The sequence below is a fragment of the Hippopotamus amphibius genome, chromosome 6 (assembly GCF_030028045.1).
Source record: "Hippopotamus amphibius kiboko isolate mHipAmp2 chromosome 6, mHipAmp2.hap2, whole genome shotgun sequence".
In the NCBI taxonomy this organism is placed as follows: domain Eukaryota; kingdom Metazoa; phylum Chordata; class Mammalia; order Artiodactyla; family Hippopotamidae; genus Hippopotamus; species Hippopotamus amphibius.
Genome location: NC_080191.1, coordinates 35,058,547 through 35,077,533, shown reverse-complemented (window position 1 = coordinate 35,077,533; position 18,987 = coordinate 35,058,547). Strand labels below are relative to the sequence as shown.

The 18,987-nt window shown below is 33.0% G+C and overlaps 1 protein-coding gene across 1 annotated transcript in view; it reads left to right on the top strand.

Moving 5' to 3' along the window:
* The first annotated feature begins 283 nt into the window (after positions 1 to 283).
* The window catches only part of THEMIS (thymocyte selection associated), a 164,309-nt gene continuing 145,605 nt past the window's right edge, over positions 284 to 18,987 (top strand). Inside the window, exon 1 of the mRNA XM_057740308.1 lies at positions 284 to 374. Within this exon, the coding sequence (XP_057596291.1) occupies positions 284 to 374 (91 nt within the window). The remainder of the gene's footprint in view (positions 375 to 18,987) is intronic.

Genomic DNA, 18,987 nt, shown 5'->3' with positions numbered 1-18,987 from the left:
TCAAACATGCTTACCACCACCCCCATCCTGTTCTACTTCAGTGTTAGAAGGAAATGAAGCCACAATGAGAACTAAAAAGAGCTGTAACACCTTTTGTCCCCTGCCTCCCCCCTCCCTCCTCACTGCCCTCCCCACATAGAGTTACTCCACCCCAGTCAGGCTCCAATGTGACATCCCTGCCTGAGAAAGGAATGATGAGCGGGACTGCAGTTGCAGACAAGTGACACCCAGAAGCCAGAAGCTTCTGTAAGTACCAAGTCTGCACAAGATCCAAGCCAAAGCAATGGCATTGTCGCTGGAGGAATTCATCCACTCCCTTGACCTCAGGACCCTCCCCAGAGTCTTAGAAATCCAGTCAGGCTTCTATTTTGAAGGTAAGCACCTTCCTCCTATCTCTGGCTAGAAAGTGCTCATAAGGTATGAATGCCTGGGAATTTTAGTGGAGATTTTTAACAGAATATATGAGTTCTGTTAAAGGAAAGGTGCTCATCATAGAAAGTAATTGAGTAACGGTTGAGACCCAGTAATGTTGGAGAAGGGAGAAACTAGATAGGACTCTGGGGTGGATAGGGACAAGGAATTGAGTAAAGCTTCTTGAACTTTTTGTAGGCCTTCAAATAGTTTAACATGAATGATGAATTATTTCTGCCTTTTCTTTGAAATTGGTTCTAATTCAAGAGTGAAAAGTTAAGTTATCCATATCTATGTTCCTAGAATGTAAGACATAGTTTTAAAAAAAAGCAACTATTAAAAGCAAAGCATTTAGAAAGAAAAGTTCACCAAACTGTTAACCACTTCGAAATGTTGCTTGTATCAACACTTCTCTTACTCTTTCTGTAGTGGCCTAACTTCTAATTTCTTAAATAATGGCATCCTTATTTGAAGGCAAAGAAGTTAATGTTTACTAATTACAAGATAATTTTTAAAGAATCTCTGTCAGAGCTGTAAAGTCAGAGATTCAGTTAAGATTACTAAATAAGCTAATGTGCGTTGGTGTATTAATTCAGTACAAAAGCACATACCCTAGAATATTTAAGCAGTGGTTTGAATACATGTAAGACAGAGTCATTTTCTGGGCAAATATATATTTCTGGTTCCAGGAGTCATAGAACTGAGGCAGTGGTGGAGTTAAATCCAAACAAACTACTGGGAAGATAAAGAACTGTTGGTAGGCAAATCTTTCCCATTTATAGGCAAAGAGTTTTTTGGATATTATATTATGAAATTAAACAAAGACTGACAAATGTCAGACCCAGTCCACACACACACACACACACACACACACACATGCACACACACGCACATGCACACATATACACATCTGTAGGCAATGAATTGGTGCAGGCAGCCATCAGTTCAGTATAGACCATTTTGTTTAATTCACTTGTAAATTGATTATTTTGAATCAGACTATATTTTTCCAAATATATAATATTGTGAAATGTATCTTTGTTCCTAGGCCGGCCCCAAGTCATTTTTTTGTCTCATGGTTTGTGCTTTTGAGGTCTCGCATAAGAAAGTTCTTCTTCATGTTCTATTCACAAAGATGTTTTCCTATGTTACTTTATATCAATTTTACAGTTTTATATTTCACACCTAATTTTTAAACTATGCCGTGAAGTGCAGAGGAATCCAATTTTAGTTTTTTTGCATATAGTAGCCACAATTTCCCAGCACCATTTATTAAGCTAGCTATCCTTTCTCCTTTGATTTGTGTTGCTGTCTTTATATTACATGCTTACATCTGGGTTATCTGTCTCTGAAATATCTCTTCTATTTCATTAGTCTGTGTTTTTTCAATTGTGTTGAAGCATTACTTTTGTAATTATGGCTCTGAATAAGTCGTAAAAATCAATCTCTTGTTTTTACTCCTTGATTCTAAGTTGATGTAGCTATTTATAGACCTTTCAAACATGTCTTTAAATAAATCAACTGATTGCTTTAAAAACCCAACTGCAGTTTGTATTGGATTATTTTGATTTTATAGATCAACTTGGGAAGAATCAACATTTTTACATTGTCTTAAAAAAGAATATAGTCTCTCTAAGTGTTCAGACTATCTTCATCCTTTAATACTTTACTGTTATGTAATACTTCAATTAAGAGAAAAAAGCATATACTTTTATGAATTTTTCACAAATTAAGTACATTTATGTAACCACCATTGTGATCAAGAAATAGAAAATTACAACTATTCTGGAAGTTCTATCTTGTGACCTTTCTTAATCATTATCCACTATCCTCCCCAAAAGTAACCATTATCATGATCTTTGCTCATTTGTGAACTTTATATTAATGGAAAATTATAATATGTATCCTTTTATGTTTGGCATATGTGTTCCACATTATCTTTGTAAAATTAATTCATGCTTTTCTATATATTCATTCCAGTGTGTTTAATATTCCAGTAGATGAATATATCACAATTTATTTATCCATTCCACTACTGATGGGCATTTAGATTATTTCCAGTTTGGAGATGTCAACAGTGATGTCATGAACATGCTTGTACATGTATGTTCACATGTATATAACTTTCAATTGGATATATAAATGAGTGGAATTGCCATATCACACAGTATGCATATATTCAGCCTGGGTATGTAATGAAAACAAGTTTCCTAAGTAGTTACACTACTTTACATTCCTATCAGCAGAATATGAGAGTCCTAATTAATCCATATTCTTCACAACACTTGATATTATCTGTCTTTTTAAAATAATTGAGATTTAATTTAGATATAACATCACATTAGTTTCAGGTGTGCAAAATAATGATTCAGTGTTTGTATATATAGCAAGATGGTCACCACAATAAGTCTAGTTAACATTTGCTACCACACATAATTACAGTTTTTTTCTTGTGATGGGAACTTTTAAGGTTTACTTTCTTAGCAACTTTCAGAACCTGGCTCTCTCCTCAAAAGACAAGGGTTCAAGTATGTAAGTGATAAGGAATACTGATAATACATCAGGTTTTTAAAAAATCTCCCTGATGATTAAAAATGCAGCCAAATTTGAGAACTACTACTGTAAAATTGGTTCTCCCAATTTCTTATTAGCAGTGCATTGGTTTAGAGAGAATTGACATCACTTTAAATGAAGTCTTCTGATCCATGGACCTAGTATATCTGTCTAGTTATATGAATAGATCTCTTTTCACTTCTGTCAATAACATTTCATAATTTTTATTTGTGGAGTTCTTACACTTCTATTTCAGATTATTCTTAGTTATTTGATTTTTTAAATTCCATTATAAGTGGTATCTTTTGAAGTTTCCATTTTTTCTTTGTTGTGTTTGTTGAATTCTAAGAATGTACCTTTAGATTATTTTAGATATGTTATATACACATTTAAGTTGTCTATGAATATTGATTGGATCTTATTTCTTCTTTCCAATGATTGTACTTTACTCTCCTTCAGTTAAAGTACTAGCTAGTGCTTCTAGTATACTATTGAATAAGAGTAATGATAAAGGACCTCCTTGTCTCACTCACAACCATGGAGATAAAGTTTTAATAATTTATCATTAAATATAATATGTTTTTAAAAAGTTTCTAGTTTTCTACCAGTTTCTTAAAGTTATGAATGTATGTTTACTTTATCAAATATTTTTCTATGACTTTTGTGATGATATGATTTTTTACATTGATTTTTTTGAATCTTAAGCCATTGATTTGTGGAATAAAATCAATTTGGTTATATATCACTGAATTTGGTTTATTAGTTTTAAAGAACTTTTGTATTTCTTTTAGGGTATCAAATCAGCTTATAATTTTAATTTCTTATAATATCCTACCCAGGTTTCTGTATTGTTATGTTGAAATTATAGAACTTCGTAGGTAGAGTCTTTTTCTCTTCTAAACATGTATAAATTAGATGTCATTTCTTATTTAAATATTTAGTAGAATTTCAAATGAAGGCATTCTGAGCTGGGATTCTAATGTAGATAGTTTTTAATTCTGACTTCAGCTTTTTAAAGAGTAAGGTCTTCCCATCTATGAGCATAGTTTATCTCTCACTAAAAAACAAAAAAAACTCATCTTTTGGATCGTGCATTAGAATTTTTTTAAAATGGCTCCATAAAGATCTGGTGTATTCTAAGCTGGTTCCTAGAATGCAGGCACATACACATGCTATCTTGCTATGTTGACTGATATCATATTTCCTCCGTTTTCACTGGTTACTACTGAAGTGGAAAAATGCAAGCAAATACTATTAGTACTGTTGAACTCTCTTATAAATTCAAATAGTTTCTCTTTTTTATTTCTCTGATTTTCCTAAATAGATACTGATGTCATTAGAAAATATCAAGTTGTCTCTTCCCTACTAATGTTTCATAGTATAGTCCAGGGCCTCCAGTACTGTGTTAAAGAATGGGAATTCTGAATCATAAAGACAATGTGTCTAAAATTCCTCCATTAAGTGTAATGCTCTAGAACTGGTGTTTAACCATCACTGAATTTAGGAAGTTCCCATCTATTCCTTGCTTTTTAGGTATTTTCATAAGAAATAGGTATTGAACTTAATACTTTATCATTGACTAAGATAATAATGTGGTTGGGTTTCTTTAGTCTGCTAATGCAAATTACCTTTAAAGATATTTCAAATTGAAGAATCCTTTCTTTATATATATATGTATATATACATTTACATTTGAAATACAATGTAGTTCAATATTATATTTAAGATTTTTGCATGTGATCATAACTGAAATGAGCTGACTCATTTATTATTTTAGATCAAGATGACACTAGCTTTCTAAAATGAGCTACATGGGTTTTGTTGTTTTCTATTTTCTGAGGGATTTGCAAAAAAAAAGGGGGGGGTTTTAAACTCTTCCTTTAATTTGGTAGAATTCTCCTGTAAGAACTATTGGACGTGAAAATTTTTGGAGGGAAATCAGAATTTGGTTTTGTTAAAATTCTCTGTTGTTTTGCTTCTCTCATTGATTTTTGACTTGATCTTCATTATTCTCTCATGTCCTCTGTTTGCTCTCTTGCTCTTTTGCTAGCTTCCTAATTTAAATCATGGTCATTTTAAAAACATTTCTTGCTTCTTGATAAGTGTGCTTAAACCTGTATTTTTCTCTAAACGCTTTTTTGTTTCCCATAAATTTTGCCATGTAGTATTTTCACTCTTACTCAGTTCTAAGTAGACTTTTTCCTTTTAAATCCAATGGCTATTTATTTTATTTACTGCAATATAAAATTTCCTTTAGCTGTTATTTGCTTTTAATTATTAATTGTTTTGTATATTATAGTTAGAGAACAATAGTCTGTATTGTTATTGTTTCTTTGAAACTGATTCAGGCTTCCTTTATGACATGAAACATGTCCTACTTTGGAAATATTTCATATGTGATCAAAAAAGCATATTTTGCTGTTTAATACAATATCTCTCTATATATACTAAATAGCTTGAGTTTTTAATTGTTTTATTCAGAGCTTGCTCTCACTGCTTATTTTTCTGCTGCTTTACCTGTTATTTCTGAAATAGTCTTTCAACAGTTCATTTTTCTAGTTCATTCTTTATTTCTATTTTTTTCATTATATTTTTGAGGTTGAATTGTTGCATGTGCTAATGTTTACGAGGGTTATATCCTCTTACTCTATTATTATCATCCTTTTTCCTACTTTTTAGTAAGTCATATTTTGTTTGATAATCACATTGCTACGCCAGTTTTCTTTTGGAATATTTTTTTCTAAGCATTTATTTCTGGTTTTTTGATGTCTTGTTTTAAGTGCAAGGAAACATATTCTTCCTCTGCTTTCTGCTTCTTGTGTCGGTGCAGGCAGGGGAACTGGGTTTTGCCCATACTGTGGTGATGACTCCATGTCAGGAGATTTTTAGGGAATGAAGGTTTGAGGGAACTTGAGGAAGGCAACATGAAGTAATGCAAGGTTCTGTGGTACTGGATTGAATGCTCCCAACTTACAACAACAGTGATAATAGGCAGCATGATACTCTCAATAGCATGTTGCCCAAGCACTTACTGAATTGCCCTATTGAGATGAAGCATAGATCTGTGGGTTATAAAGTCAGGATTCGGCCTCCTGACTGTTACACATGAGAGATGATTTCATGGTCAACTTACAACATTCAACATTTTCTTTGTCCCTCTCAAGAAAAAAAAAAACTTCATCATAACCTTGAAAATTGTTGTGAAGAGTTTTTTCTTTTTTTGATATGAAAATCAATTGAGCTATTGTATATAAAATAGTTAGCAAAATGCCTGGCCAATAGAAATCTTGCAGTAAATCTTAACTTTTATTATTGTGATTACCATAATAGTGGCATATTATGAGGAAAACTGGTCAACCATTTCTAAAAAGTAAAACTTATTTGAATTCTGCTACTGCTGCATATCCCAACATAAGTTAAAATGGAGAAAATATTAAAAGTTAAAATATTAACAATGAAAATGCTTAAAGAAACCACAGAAGAATATTAAACTAGAGACTTTAAAAAATGAAAAATTAAATTTATGAAATGGAAAACTTCCTTATTGAAAAAATACATAAATGTGGATGAAAGACAAACTGCAAACTGGGAAAATATTCACAAAATAAATAGCAGATAGAATGTAAATATCATAAGTGTATAAAGAATTTATTAAATAATAATAAACATGAATATAAAATTTTAAAGTGGGAAAAAGATATAAAAGGCACCTTACATGCCAGAATCATATAAAAAATTTCAAATTTACTAACAATAAAATGCAAATAAAGCAATAAATCACTCAATCATTTCTTAGGCCTCAGATGTTAAAAAGATCCACAAAACCCAATGTAGGCATGAATGTACCGAAATGCAGGGAAGCACAGGTGGTGGCTGTGTAAACTGTTTCAGACTTTGTAGGTCTCAGCTGGGCAATAAGCATCCACATAGGACATGTACATAAACATCTGACCTCTAGAAATTAACTTAAAATATAATTACAAAAAACAAAAATGATTATATTACAGTGATCATAGCAGCATGTTTTATAGACAGACATCAAGTGAGCCTCAGCGTGGACTAGCTTATGTAAATTATAATAACACATTATCAGGCATTGTTCAAAAGGCTAGAATCATGGAGGGAAACGGGGAGCTTCTACCCTATTGGATCTTATATTCCAGTGGTTAGAACAAATGACAAACAACTGGCAGATTTTAAAACATACACAAGTACCATGAAGAACTAAATAGGTAGAGAGTAAAGTGAGGCAGAGGGAAGAGATGATCTTTTGATAGCATGATCAGGGCAGATATCTCTGATGACATGAACTTTGAGCAGAGGCCAGAATAACCTGAGGAAATGAGCCTTGCACATTTCTGGAAGAACACTTCTGCTGAGCGCAGAGCAAGTGCAAATCACGTAACAGATTTCTTTAATTAAGAAACGAAGTGGAGACAAGTGAGGATAAAGCAGAGCAACTGAGGGAAGCATAGTGGGAGATGAGGCTGAGGACGTGGGGATGCACAAATTTTGTAGAGCTCAAAGGCCATGTAACAGGTAATTTGGTACAGAGTGGGGCTGGGGAAGCAGATGGGGACCTGAAAGGTAAAATGACCAGGGAAGGCCACTCTGAAGAGCTGATTTACTAGCAGAGACCTGATTGTTGAGAAGGAATCAAACAAGAAAATTTCCAAGAGGTGAGTGTTCCAAACAGAGTGAATGGCTAGTGCAAACATTTGGAGACCAAAAGGCACTTAGTCTGTTTGAGGAAGAGAAAAATATCCCTGTTACCTCGAACGTGTAGAAGTAAGCAGAGAGGAAAGTTGTGTGAAAAGAGGTTTAAGGAATGGGCAAGAGCGTTTCAAGGAGTTTAGATTTTATAAGTGCTAATGACCAGTTTGCAGCAGGAGATTGACAGGACCTGATCATCATTTTAGGAGAATCATTGGCTGCTCTGGCAGTAGTGGGGCAAAAGTGGACTGAGACACATGATGACTGTGTATTAATACAGAAGAGAGATCATGATGGCTTGATTCAGTTGGAAGAGAAATGACCAATTTGGGATGTACTTTGGAGGCAATGAAATGTCAGGACTTGCTAATGGGTTTGATATGGGTGTGAGGAAGGAGAAGACTAAAGGATGCATGGGAGGACTTTGACCTAAACCGCTAGGTAGATGTTTGTGCATTTGACAGAGTTGTGAAGACCTGGGGAGGGAGAGGTTTGGTGGAGAAAGTAAAAGTTCTGTTTTGGACATGTTAAATGTTAAACCTGTTATTCATCCAAGTGGGAATTTCAAGTAGACAATTGAAAAAATCAGTTTTGACCACAGAGTCAGCTAATGGCTGCAATGCCCCCTATCCATGACCTAATTGATCAGGACTTTATTTGATCACAAACCTTGTCAGCTAAAAAAAAAATGAACATGTACCTTAATTTCTTTATTGATATTTATGGTCATTCTAAAGCATATACAATAATTAAAATTGTAAGAGGATAAAGTAAAAATAAAATTAATAGTATTTTAAACAATTAAAACTTTTATAAATAATGAAACCCATTTTTCTCTCACGAAAGTTAACTTTATTGTAATACATTAACTACTATTGTGCATTATTGAAAGTATTAAATATTTCCACTACTGAATACTTCAATATTTGTAAAATTGTTGATTTAATATCATGTGATAGAGTGATTCAAAGACATAGCTCTAATGTATTTATTTCAGTACCTGTTTTAAATTATGGCTCTTAAAGATATCTCATAAAAGTCCAGTATACAGCATGTATACACCATATAAAATATATGCTTAGGGAAGATTTATCATTAATGTTGGTGGCCATCTCAATCCATACGTGAAATAACCTTCTTCATAAATCTGATTTTGGCAGTTTCTTTAGACAGCAATTGTACGTAGCTGATGACAAGTTCGTACTAGGAATAGAAGTGTCATTCTGCTATTTTCTTCTTGATAGGCTCTGCAATTTTCAGTTCTCAAATGTCTTTGTAAGCATCTTACAAAGTTATTGTCTATTTTGTGAGAGTTGAAATTAGATTATAATAATTCTTAAAACAACTTGACACGTAAAATCCATTATATTGAAGAATTACAAGTAAATGAATGAATCAGGACAATTCTTTTAACTCTCAATTTTTTGGAATTCCCAGTCTGTCTCAATATATTGTGGACTATACATGTCAAGTGACCATCTGATGTAAGAATAAACTAAGATTTTTTATTATTAAATTCTAATAGAGTTTAAAATTAAATTTTAGACAACCTTTACATTAAATATTATATAGTTTAATTTTATTTGTTTTATATAAAAGTGACTATGAATTGAAGCGCTAACATTTTCTTTTCTTAAATCACATCTTGCAATAATAATTATCATAGGTTTTTCTCTTTCTTTTGAGTACCTCATAGAATTGGACTTCCTGACTCTTTTGTGGCCATAGGACTAGCATTGGCCAATGTAATGAGAACAGAAGTAAGATGTATCATTTTGGACAGATGCTTTAAGAACCAGTTCATAATTTAGCATATTTCATTTCCTGGTAGATCATGTCAAAATGGAACCTTCAACAGTCTGGGTCCCTAAGTAACTATAATTATTAGAGACCCTGCCCTCACCCACTTGAGTTGGACATGTAGTGAGATGAGAAATATACCTTTATTATTTAAATCTCTAAGAATTTGAGGTTGTTTGTTATCTCAGCATTAACAAACTTTCCTTACTGATACAAGTTAAATTTATTAGGACAAACTGCACTTATTACCAGTTAAAAAATTAGACATTAGGCATATTCTGGAGAGAGTCATATGATGCCAGGAAAGTTAGTTGGTAATAATGTTACTGCATGTTTATGGAAAAGTGAGTTCACTGCTCTGTATTCAGGAAATATCTGTTGCTTCTCTGACTACTCTGCATATTGCTAACATTACCATTTGTCACTATTTACTTCATATATGTAACCAGTTTGGTGTTGACTTAAAATTTTGGCAGAAAACAAAGTTTGTTTGCATTATGATTTTGTTCAATGAACTGGATACTGAAAAAAATTCTATTTTTCTCTATAGAAATAATACGTGCATGTGGCTGGAAAGTTGGAAATGTAGAAGCACAAATATTCAATAACTTCATCAAATAGAAATATGATTAACATTTTGATGTATTATCTTCTAATTTTTATAAAAGTATGAATTAACTTTTAAAAGGAGAAATATCGATGACAGTTTTCCTCCCATGCTTTATCCAGAATATCACCACTCACTGCAGCCTCTATCTACCCGCTTGGTTCAAATCATCATAACTTATTGCCAGGATTATTAAAATAGCCAACTAATTTGTCTCCCTACTTCTCTTTCACCCCTGAAGTCTATTCTCATAGCATCCAGAGTCATGCTTTTAAGTGGTATGTCCGATTATGCCACCTCTTTGTTAAAGAACCTCCAATGGCTCTCCCATTTTTTCTCAAACTAAGGACCTTACAATGGGCAATAACGCCTTTTATTTTTCTCTCCTTACACCCATTATTTCTCTGAGTTTATTGTTTACTAATCTTCTCCCTGTAGCCACACTGACCTCCTCACTCTTCCTCAGACTTGACGATATGCTCCTGCCTTAAAGCTTTGCTCACACTCTTCCCTTGGGTTGTCAAGCTCTTCATCCAGATGTCACCTTGGCCAACTCCTTTCTGTATGAGGCTTACCTGACCACACTATTTAATACTGCAGATTTTCTGTTCCCCCTTCCCTATATTCCCTATTCTCATTATTACATTCTTCAGTTTTTTTGGGGGGGACCAAAACACTATCTCTTCTTATATATCATGTAGGTTATTATTTATTATTTTTGTATCTTTTCCCATTAGATTTTTTTCTGACAGCTTAATTGAGGTATAATTTTTAAACTATAAAATCCATCCATTATAGGTGTACAATTCAATGATTTTTAGTAAATTTATAGAGGTGTGCAACCACCACCAATTTTAGACCATTTCCATCACCTCAAAGAAGTCCCTTGAGCTATTTGCCAATCATTATCGCTTACATTTCCAGCCCCAGGCAATCACTGCTCTGCTTTCTGTCTATAAATTTGCCTTTCCTAGACATTTCATATAAAGTAAATCACACAGCATGTAGTCTTTTGAAGCTAACTTTTTAAACTTAGCTTAATGTTTTTAAGGTTCATCTGTGTTGTAGCATATATTAATATTCTGGTGTGTTTCTGTTGCTCAGTAGTATTTTATGTAAAACACCACATTTTGTTTATCCAACACCAGTTAAAGGTCACTTGTATTATTTCCCTTTTGGAGATAATGTGAATAATGTACCATTTTACATTTCCATTTACAATGTATTTGGATTCCAATTTCTCCAAATCCTTACCAAAACTTGGTATTGTCTATCTTTTGTATTATAGCCAATGGTATCTCATTGCAGTTTTAATTTCATTTCCTTAATGACAAGTGATGTTGAGCATTTTTTCTTGTGCTTATTAGCAATTTATTTGTCTTTTTTGAAATAAAATATCTCTTCAAATTTTTTGCCAATCTTTGTCCTCTTGTTTTTGAGCTATAATACTTACTTCTGTATTCTGGATATTTGATTTGCAAATATATTCAGATATATAATTGAAAATATTTTCTTCCCTTCTGTGGCTTGTCTTTCCACTTTCATAATGTTATCTTTTGAAACAAAAGGGTTTTAAATTCAGAAGCCCATTTATCAATTTTTTTAGGACTTATACTTTTGTTATCATGTTACCTAACACAAAGTCACAAAAATTTCCTCCTGTTTTGTGTTGTGGCTCCACCAGATCACTCCCAGTCTTGTTGATTTTCTAGAAATACAGAACTCAGAAAAGCTGTTGGACTCAGAGTTACGTTTTATCACTGGGGCCGAATAGAAACTAAAGCCAGCAAAGGAAAAAGACATATATGCCAAGGTCTATGAGAAAACAGGCACGAACTGCCGGTTGTCCTCTTCCAGTGAAGATGCATGGATAGTGTTTAATTCTCCTAGCAATGATGTGTCACAACAAGGACAAAGTATTTCCAATTAGGGAAACTCATCTGTGCCTTTGTGTCCAAGGTTTTTATTGGAGCGGTTACATAGGCAATGAGGATTTGTGTGACTAACCAGGCCCTCTAGAGATCAAGTGATACTGTATGATCCCGGACCCCAAGTGAACAAAAACAGGCATTCACAAGAAATCACATTGTTAGCATAAACTATCTAGTGTGGGCCAAGATCTCAGATATACAACAGCACTCTTATCTGGCAGGATATTCCAAGGGCTTAAATGTTATCTCTTAGGAGCCAAGGGCTCCTTTCTTTCTTTGAAACGTGCAGGGTTTGAGCACCCCAAGTAATAGTTAACCCATTACCGCACAGTTGTTTTGTTTGTTTTTACAAGAGTTTTACTTCTTATCTTTAGATCTAAGATCCATTTGAATTAGCCAGAATTTTCAAAAGGCTTTATTCCAAGTAACAGAAGAATTAATCAACTTTCTACACAGTTACAGAATGCTGGAGATGACTTAGGTACAACAAGCTCTCTCTAGCTGAGAGAGGTGAGGGAGTTAACCAAACAGATATCTAGGTGAATGGCTTTCTAAGTATAGAGGATATCTTTAGCAAAGTGTTATGGTGAGAGTGTGTGGGCGGATTTCAGAAGAAGCCAGAAACCAGTAAGGCTGGAAGGAGGAGAAGAGTGAACACAAATGACATGAGAGGAAATGGTGGAGAACCATATATGGTCGGTCCTTTTGGATATCGTAAGAGTTTTAGAAAAATTGGGGACTTGGAGATGTCAATCTAAATTAGTAAAAACAACTAAAACAATGCTGGACCTCTTCTCTTCATTGTGAATATAGGCTCCATTAGCTGTTTCTTCTGTTTAGCAAAAAGAATACTGATGAAACCACATGTAAATTTGCAGGAGTCAGAGCATAGTTTTGCTTTAAATAAGCCCATAAATACAATGTTCAAAAGTGTTTCTTATAGCAGTTTTTAAATATCATGAAAATGTTTTTCCTTTTTGGGAAAAGTCAGATTTGGGGGAGGTAAGATTTTTAAATATTGTGTTTTGAATATATTAAATATCATGTTTCTTTTTCCTGCCAAAATACGTGAAAATCATAGAAATTATTCTTTTAAATTGTATATCTACCTCCCTTCATTTCTTCCATCTATCCTTCTTTCTACAAAATGAGTAGAGTATGATTCTTCCCCTTAACGACTCCTGAGGCCAGTAAAAGAAGATGGATTTTTAAAAAAAATCAATATTTGTGATATACTGTGAAAAGTGCTTTAATAGATATAAACTACTTTGAGAACACTGGGAACTTACCACCCAAAAATCTTACCAAGAGGTGGTGATTTTTTTTCTGCAGCTTATATGGAAGATGATCAGGCAAATAAGAAAATTTCAGAATGAGAAAAAAGTGTTTAGACTGTTATACAAGTTTGAAAATTCGAAATATGGTCTAAGAACAGCTCAGGGAATAATAGGTGATCAGGTAATCTATGGTCATATTTTAAGTGGCTTCTGAAGTATAATAAGGATATTGAATTTATGCTGTAATCAATAGGAATCTATAAAAGGACATTATTTTTATAATGTATTTTCCTGATTATAAAAGTAAATCATGTTCATTGTAAATTTGAAAGTTATAGAAAAAGCTAAAGAATTTCTGAGATGTTTAAGGCAAAAAAATCATCTGAAATGAGTAGATTAGGCATCCATTCCAGTAGAGGTACTAGATGGCTATGAGACAAACAACAAGGAGCTAATAGCAGCTACAAATAGAAGAGAAAAGACTAGATCTGTGGTCTTTTGGAGTAGAATATTCTGAACTTGACAGTTTTGGGAAGCTGTGAGCAAGAGGGAGGAACTGATGACAGACTGGACGTTTTTGGACTAAGGAAACATGGTAAGTGATAACAATATTACTTGAAAGACTTGCCACAAGAGCAGAAGTTGTTTTGGAGATGGAGGCATGATTCAGTTACATTCCACTGAGTATGAAGTTCCTACAGCACATTCAGCTGCAGATGAACATTAGCTCGCCAAAAATGTACATCTGAAGTAAAAAGAGTAGTAAACTTCCCAGATTTAATATTACAGAATAGTAAGTGGGTGAAAGAAGCCATGTTATTTCAGGGATTGCCTTGTAGTGCATGTGTCAGGTCAAAAGAAATATGTGGATCTCAAAGAACAACAACATGGAAAGTATGGATAGAGGAGGAGTTGGTCAAGACAAAAAAAAAACAACAAAAAACAGAAGGAGAAGAAAAAGTCTCTGTTGGAGGAGAAGCAGGAGAAAGTGGACTAGTTTGTCAATGAAAATAAGTGAACTAGAGCACTAGAATGAGAGAATGTCAGAGAGAAATGTAGTTTGTGGTAGATTATTAATTATGATTATAGCTCTATATACTGAAGGATTATTATTGGCCAGGTATCTTTGTATATAGATTTGGGTGTGCAAGCATATGTAATACCTGTATAAATGTATCTTATATATGTATATGTCTATACATAAATATATGTGAATATATCTAATATAATTAAATAATACTTTATATAGTTTCATCTATACACAAATTTAGTACTTGTACACATATATTTAATCATTAAATTATTTAATTAATTGTATTTATAAAGATATTTAACCCTTGGAGTCATCTGTTGAAATTATTATTATTATTTACAAGTCATCTATTTGCCTATTTGCCCCAGGGATAAAATTTACTGTGAAGTTTATTCTTGCTCTGCCTACCTGTAGAGTTTATAAAATTCTATAGTGCATCCTATCCTTATAGAACCATCAATGCTTTTAGAAATTTTGTAACTATTTACTGTTTGACTATACAATTGGGTTATAAACACACACAAGAAATGACTTGTATTAGTTATATGTTTGTTTTGTCTTTTAATATCTTATTACTGATTACTGATTATAATTGCAACTTGAGTATTGAAATATAACATTAAAAAATTAACTCAGACTGGTTAGATAAGTATATTGAATATTGATACATAGTTATGCATTATATGAACATGACTTTTATTAATTCGATGCATATGTGAGTTTATATGGTAAAAAAATTGTATTTATTTTAAGGCCAACATAATTCTTTTATGGCTAATTGAATTTAATTTTCTTCAGGCTTAATTTAATGAGCTAGGAATATGATAGTAAAAGGGAAAATTTGAAAATTACAGCATTGTATTCAACTTGCATTTATTCATATTTCATAGACTTTAAATATTAGGACAAAAGAAAACTTTTTTCACTATTTAATATGAATTCACAATATTGATATTGGTTCATACAGACTCAAGAGAAATAAAATTATGTGAAAGTCTAATGAAATATGGCTTGTCACATTTTTAAATAAGAATTTCAGCTAAATGAAAGCAGAGCACCAGTATTTCTCTACATTAGCTTATATTTATAACAGTTTATTAAAGACAAGCATTAAATTTCTAAAGTAGAATTTTCTACATACTTACAGCATATTCTGTTGAACTTCACAGGTTTAAAACTGCTCTTGATTTGGGATGACCTAAGTTCACAGACAGTGAAAGTCGAACACATTCTGTATCTAAGCTTTAAAATTAAGTAAAGCATTTGAAATTAATCATATGATTTATTAATTAAATATAAATTGGATCTATTTGTGTCAGTGGTATGTGGCTGGACACTAAAATGACTATCAGAATGGAATTCGGCAAACCTAAATGTTCAGTTTTATTTGAAAAATGTTGATTTGGTAATATGCAAAAATTACATTCATTAAGCCATAATCTTATTTGAAATGATGTTGAATTTTTTCCCGTAAAAACTTTGGAATAATTTTTTATCTAAGGCTTAACACTTCAGTTGCCTTATAATTTGGCTCTTAGATTGCCATTAGGCCATATACTACAGATCAATGAATTACCATTTCAGTGTAACATTAAATTTTTAAAAATAGAATCAAAATATTTGAAATTTAAAAATGTAAAAGAATTTTTAAAGTGTAGGGCATTTTTGTGTTTGTACTTGAATGGAACATATTTCCCTAAAACTTAGGTCAAGCAGGCCTTATTTTAGGAAAAATCACTAAAATAGGTACATTAAAAACAAGCAAAAGAACCTCAACTAAGACTAATATCAGTTGTATTATTTTCAAAAGCTCTGGAGGAAAATAACTGCCAGAAAAATTTTTGTGTTGTTTACTTAAGTGGAAATGTTCCAAAATGTGGGCATTTTTGTACAATGGCACACACTATTCACGTGTAATGTAGAATTTCTAACTTATTTGTTAAGTACCAACCTTGACTGTGCAATAAAAAGATTAAAAAATGGAGAGCTAGCATATGTTTTTACATATAATCATATAAATATAGATTATCCATATACTTCCTTCATTTTATAAGTATAAAGAAGTGACTAAGCAATAAATTAAGTAAAAGCTGTAATTTTTTTTATTGGCTGCTAGATTTTCAAATGCTGTGAGATGGAAATTTTGGTTAGGGGTATTAATTACCAAATTCATTTGAATGGGTACAAATTATTGGTCAATTATTTAACATTGAAAAATACTAAAGGAAAAGAAAATGAAAAACTTTTGCCTTACATGTAGTAGTTTATAATTTTGTATACTATAATACTAGTAAATTTTGTTAGGCCCTGCTGAATGGCTGGTGAGTAAGCATTGAGAACAGGAGAGAAGTTAATTTCAAATAGGGTATTAAAAAAAAATCTAAAAAAATATTTTTAGAAATGTCTATCTTTGATGCAGTATTCAAGGTCTTGAACTTGAAAACTTTACATTTTAATTGGGACATCTTTTTTCTACTTCTAATAAATATTTGGAACAATTGCACCTGTTTAAAACTAAGATTTTAGCCATTAGATGAAATTTACTTAAATAAGGCAAAACTTTTTCATGTGAAATAATATTTTTAAATGGCAAGAGACATTATTTGAGAAGATGTTATTTTAAAGAAAAATAATTTATTAGGAAATGGGGAAGGTTTCTACTAATCCATGTAATGAAATTAACTTTTTGATTTTCCAATTCTTGCAATTAGGTCTAAAGCGTTTTACTGTAGGTTAGAAGGGTTAGAAGTGTTGCTTTTAGTGATTCAGCACTTGTGTCAGTTAAGGAAAGAACACCTGCCCCATAAACGATGTGTGAATTCTAACCACAGACCAAAGGACTTTTTTTTTTTTAACTTCTTTATTGATGTCAGGAAAAGCCTAAAACATATTTAAAACAGTTTTTCCCAGAACTTGTGAAATCAAATCATGTGAGTTTTGAATTAGCTGTTCATTATCAGACCGCTCATTTTGAACATTAGTAACATAGTTATAATTTAAATATATCCCTATTTCAATATATTGTATACAATATAATGCATTCCAGTAATTTTTTTTAAATCAGCAACGATTTAGCATGTTCAGAGAGATAATAGAAACTTGACAGTAATGAAAATTTGAACTTGTCTTAGAACACATACTCTTTCCTTCCCTCCCTCCCTTCCATTCCCCTTTGTACTTTAGTCAGTTGAGATTGGATACATTTATAGATGCTCTTTGAAGGTAATGTACTTTGAGTACCAGTTAGGTGCTGTAGTAAAACAGGAAGGGGGGAGTATAAAATAAAATCCACTGCTATCGAGTTTTTCACTCAAAGAAAGGACAAATAATTAAGAAGACAGTAATAGATATGACATCTTAAAAAACTCCAGGTCGACTCTGCACTCATTGCATGCTTTAAAGAATCTGGATTAGGAGGTGGCTGTGACCCTCTTGACCCGGCTGGGAGCGGGCTCGGGGTTGAATGTAAATCAGGGCCGTCTGAGGACGGTTAATGAAGGTGCAGCTCCCGTTGTCAGGTAGGAAAATATGCCAGGGTGGGATGGCCTGGAGAGGGAGGGTTGTAAATCCTGGAAGACCAGCTGAGCAAGACGGGTCAGATCAGAAATGCGGAGGGTAGCTCGGGGCTTCAAAGGGCAGCCACAGGCTGCGTGGTTGCGATGCAGCCGCCCCCACTCCCGCTGCCTGGGTCTGGTTTCTCCCGAGTGCATCAGAGCCATGACAGCAGAAGCAAGTGATAGCCCCAAGGATCCATTTTCTTTTTCTTTTCTCTACACCCTGCCCTCTCGTAATTTGTCCATTTTTTAAAAAAGTGACTTTCTACATGTCTAGTAAATCTACTTTTTTGAGGATAAGGCAGCATTCTAAATCAACAAAATTGACCTCCTCATTTTATAGAGACAGAGACCTATCCACAAAGTCTTTGTGCAGTTATTCCATCCACTGATTATTAATAAAGAGAGGAAGAAAACTTTCAAATAATAGGATCACAGTTATCTTTCTCTTTTTTCTTTTTAGAACTTTTATTGAGATACAGCTAACAGACAATAAACAGCATATATTTAGAGTGTACAATTTGGTATCCCAATCTCCCATCATTCCCCCGCAACCCTCCCCGCTTTCCCCACTTGGTGTCCATGCGTTTATTCTCTACACCTGTGTCTCTATTTCTGCCTTGCATTTCCTCTTTCATAGTTGTTAGCATTTGCCTTATGTATTGAGGGGCTCCTATATTGGGTGCATATGTATTTATAATTGTTATCTCCTCTCCTTGGATTGATCCCTTGATCTTTACATAATGTCCTTTCTTGTCTCTTGTAACATTTTTTATTTTAAAGTCTGTTATCTGATATGAGTATTGCTACTCCAGCTTTCTTTTGATTTTCATTTGCGTGGAATATCTTTTTCCATTCCCTCACTTTCTGTCTGTATGTGTCCCTAGGTCTGAAGTGGGTCTCTTGTAGACAGCATATATATGGGTCTCTTTTTTGTATCCATTCAGCCAGTCTGTGTCTTTTGGTTGGGGCATTTAGTCCATTTACATTCAAGGTCATTATCGATATGTATGTTCCTATTACCATTTTCTTAATTGTTTTGTTGTTGTTTTTGTAGGTCCTTTTCTTCTTTTAGGTTTCCCGCTTAGAGAAGTTCCTTTAGCATTTG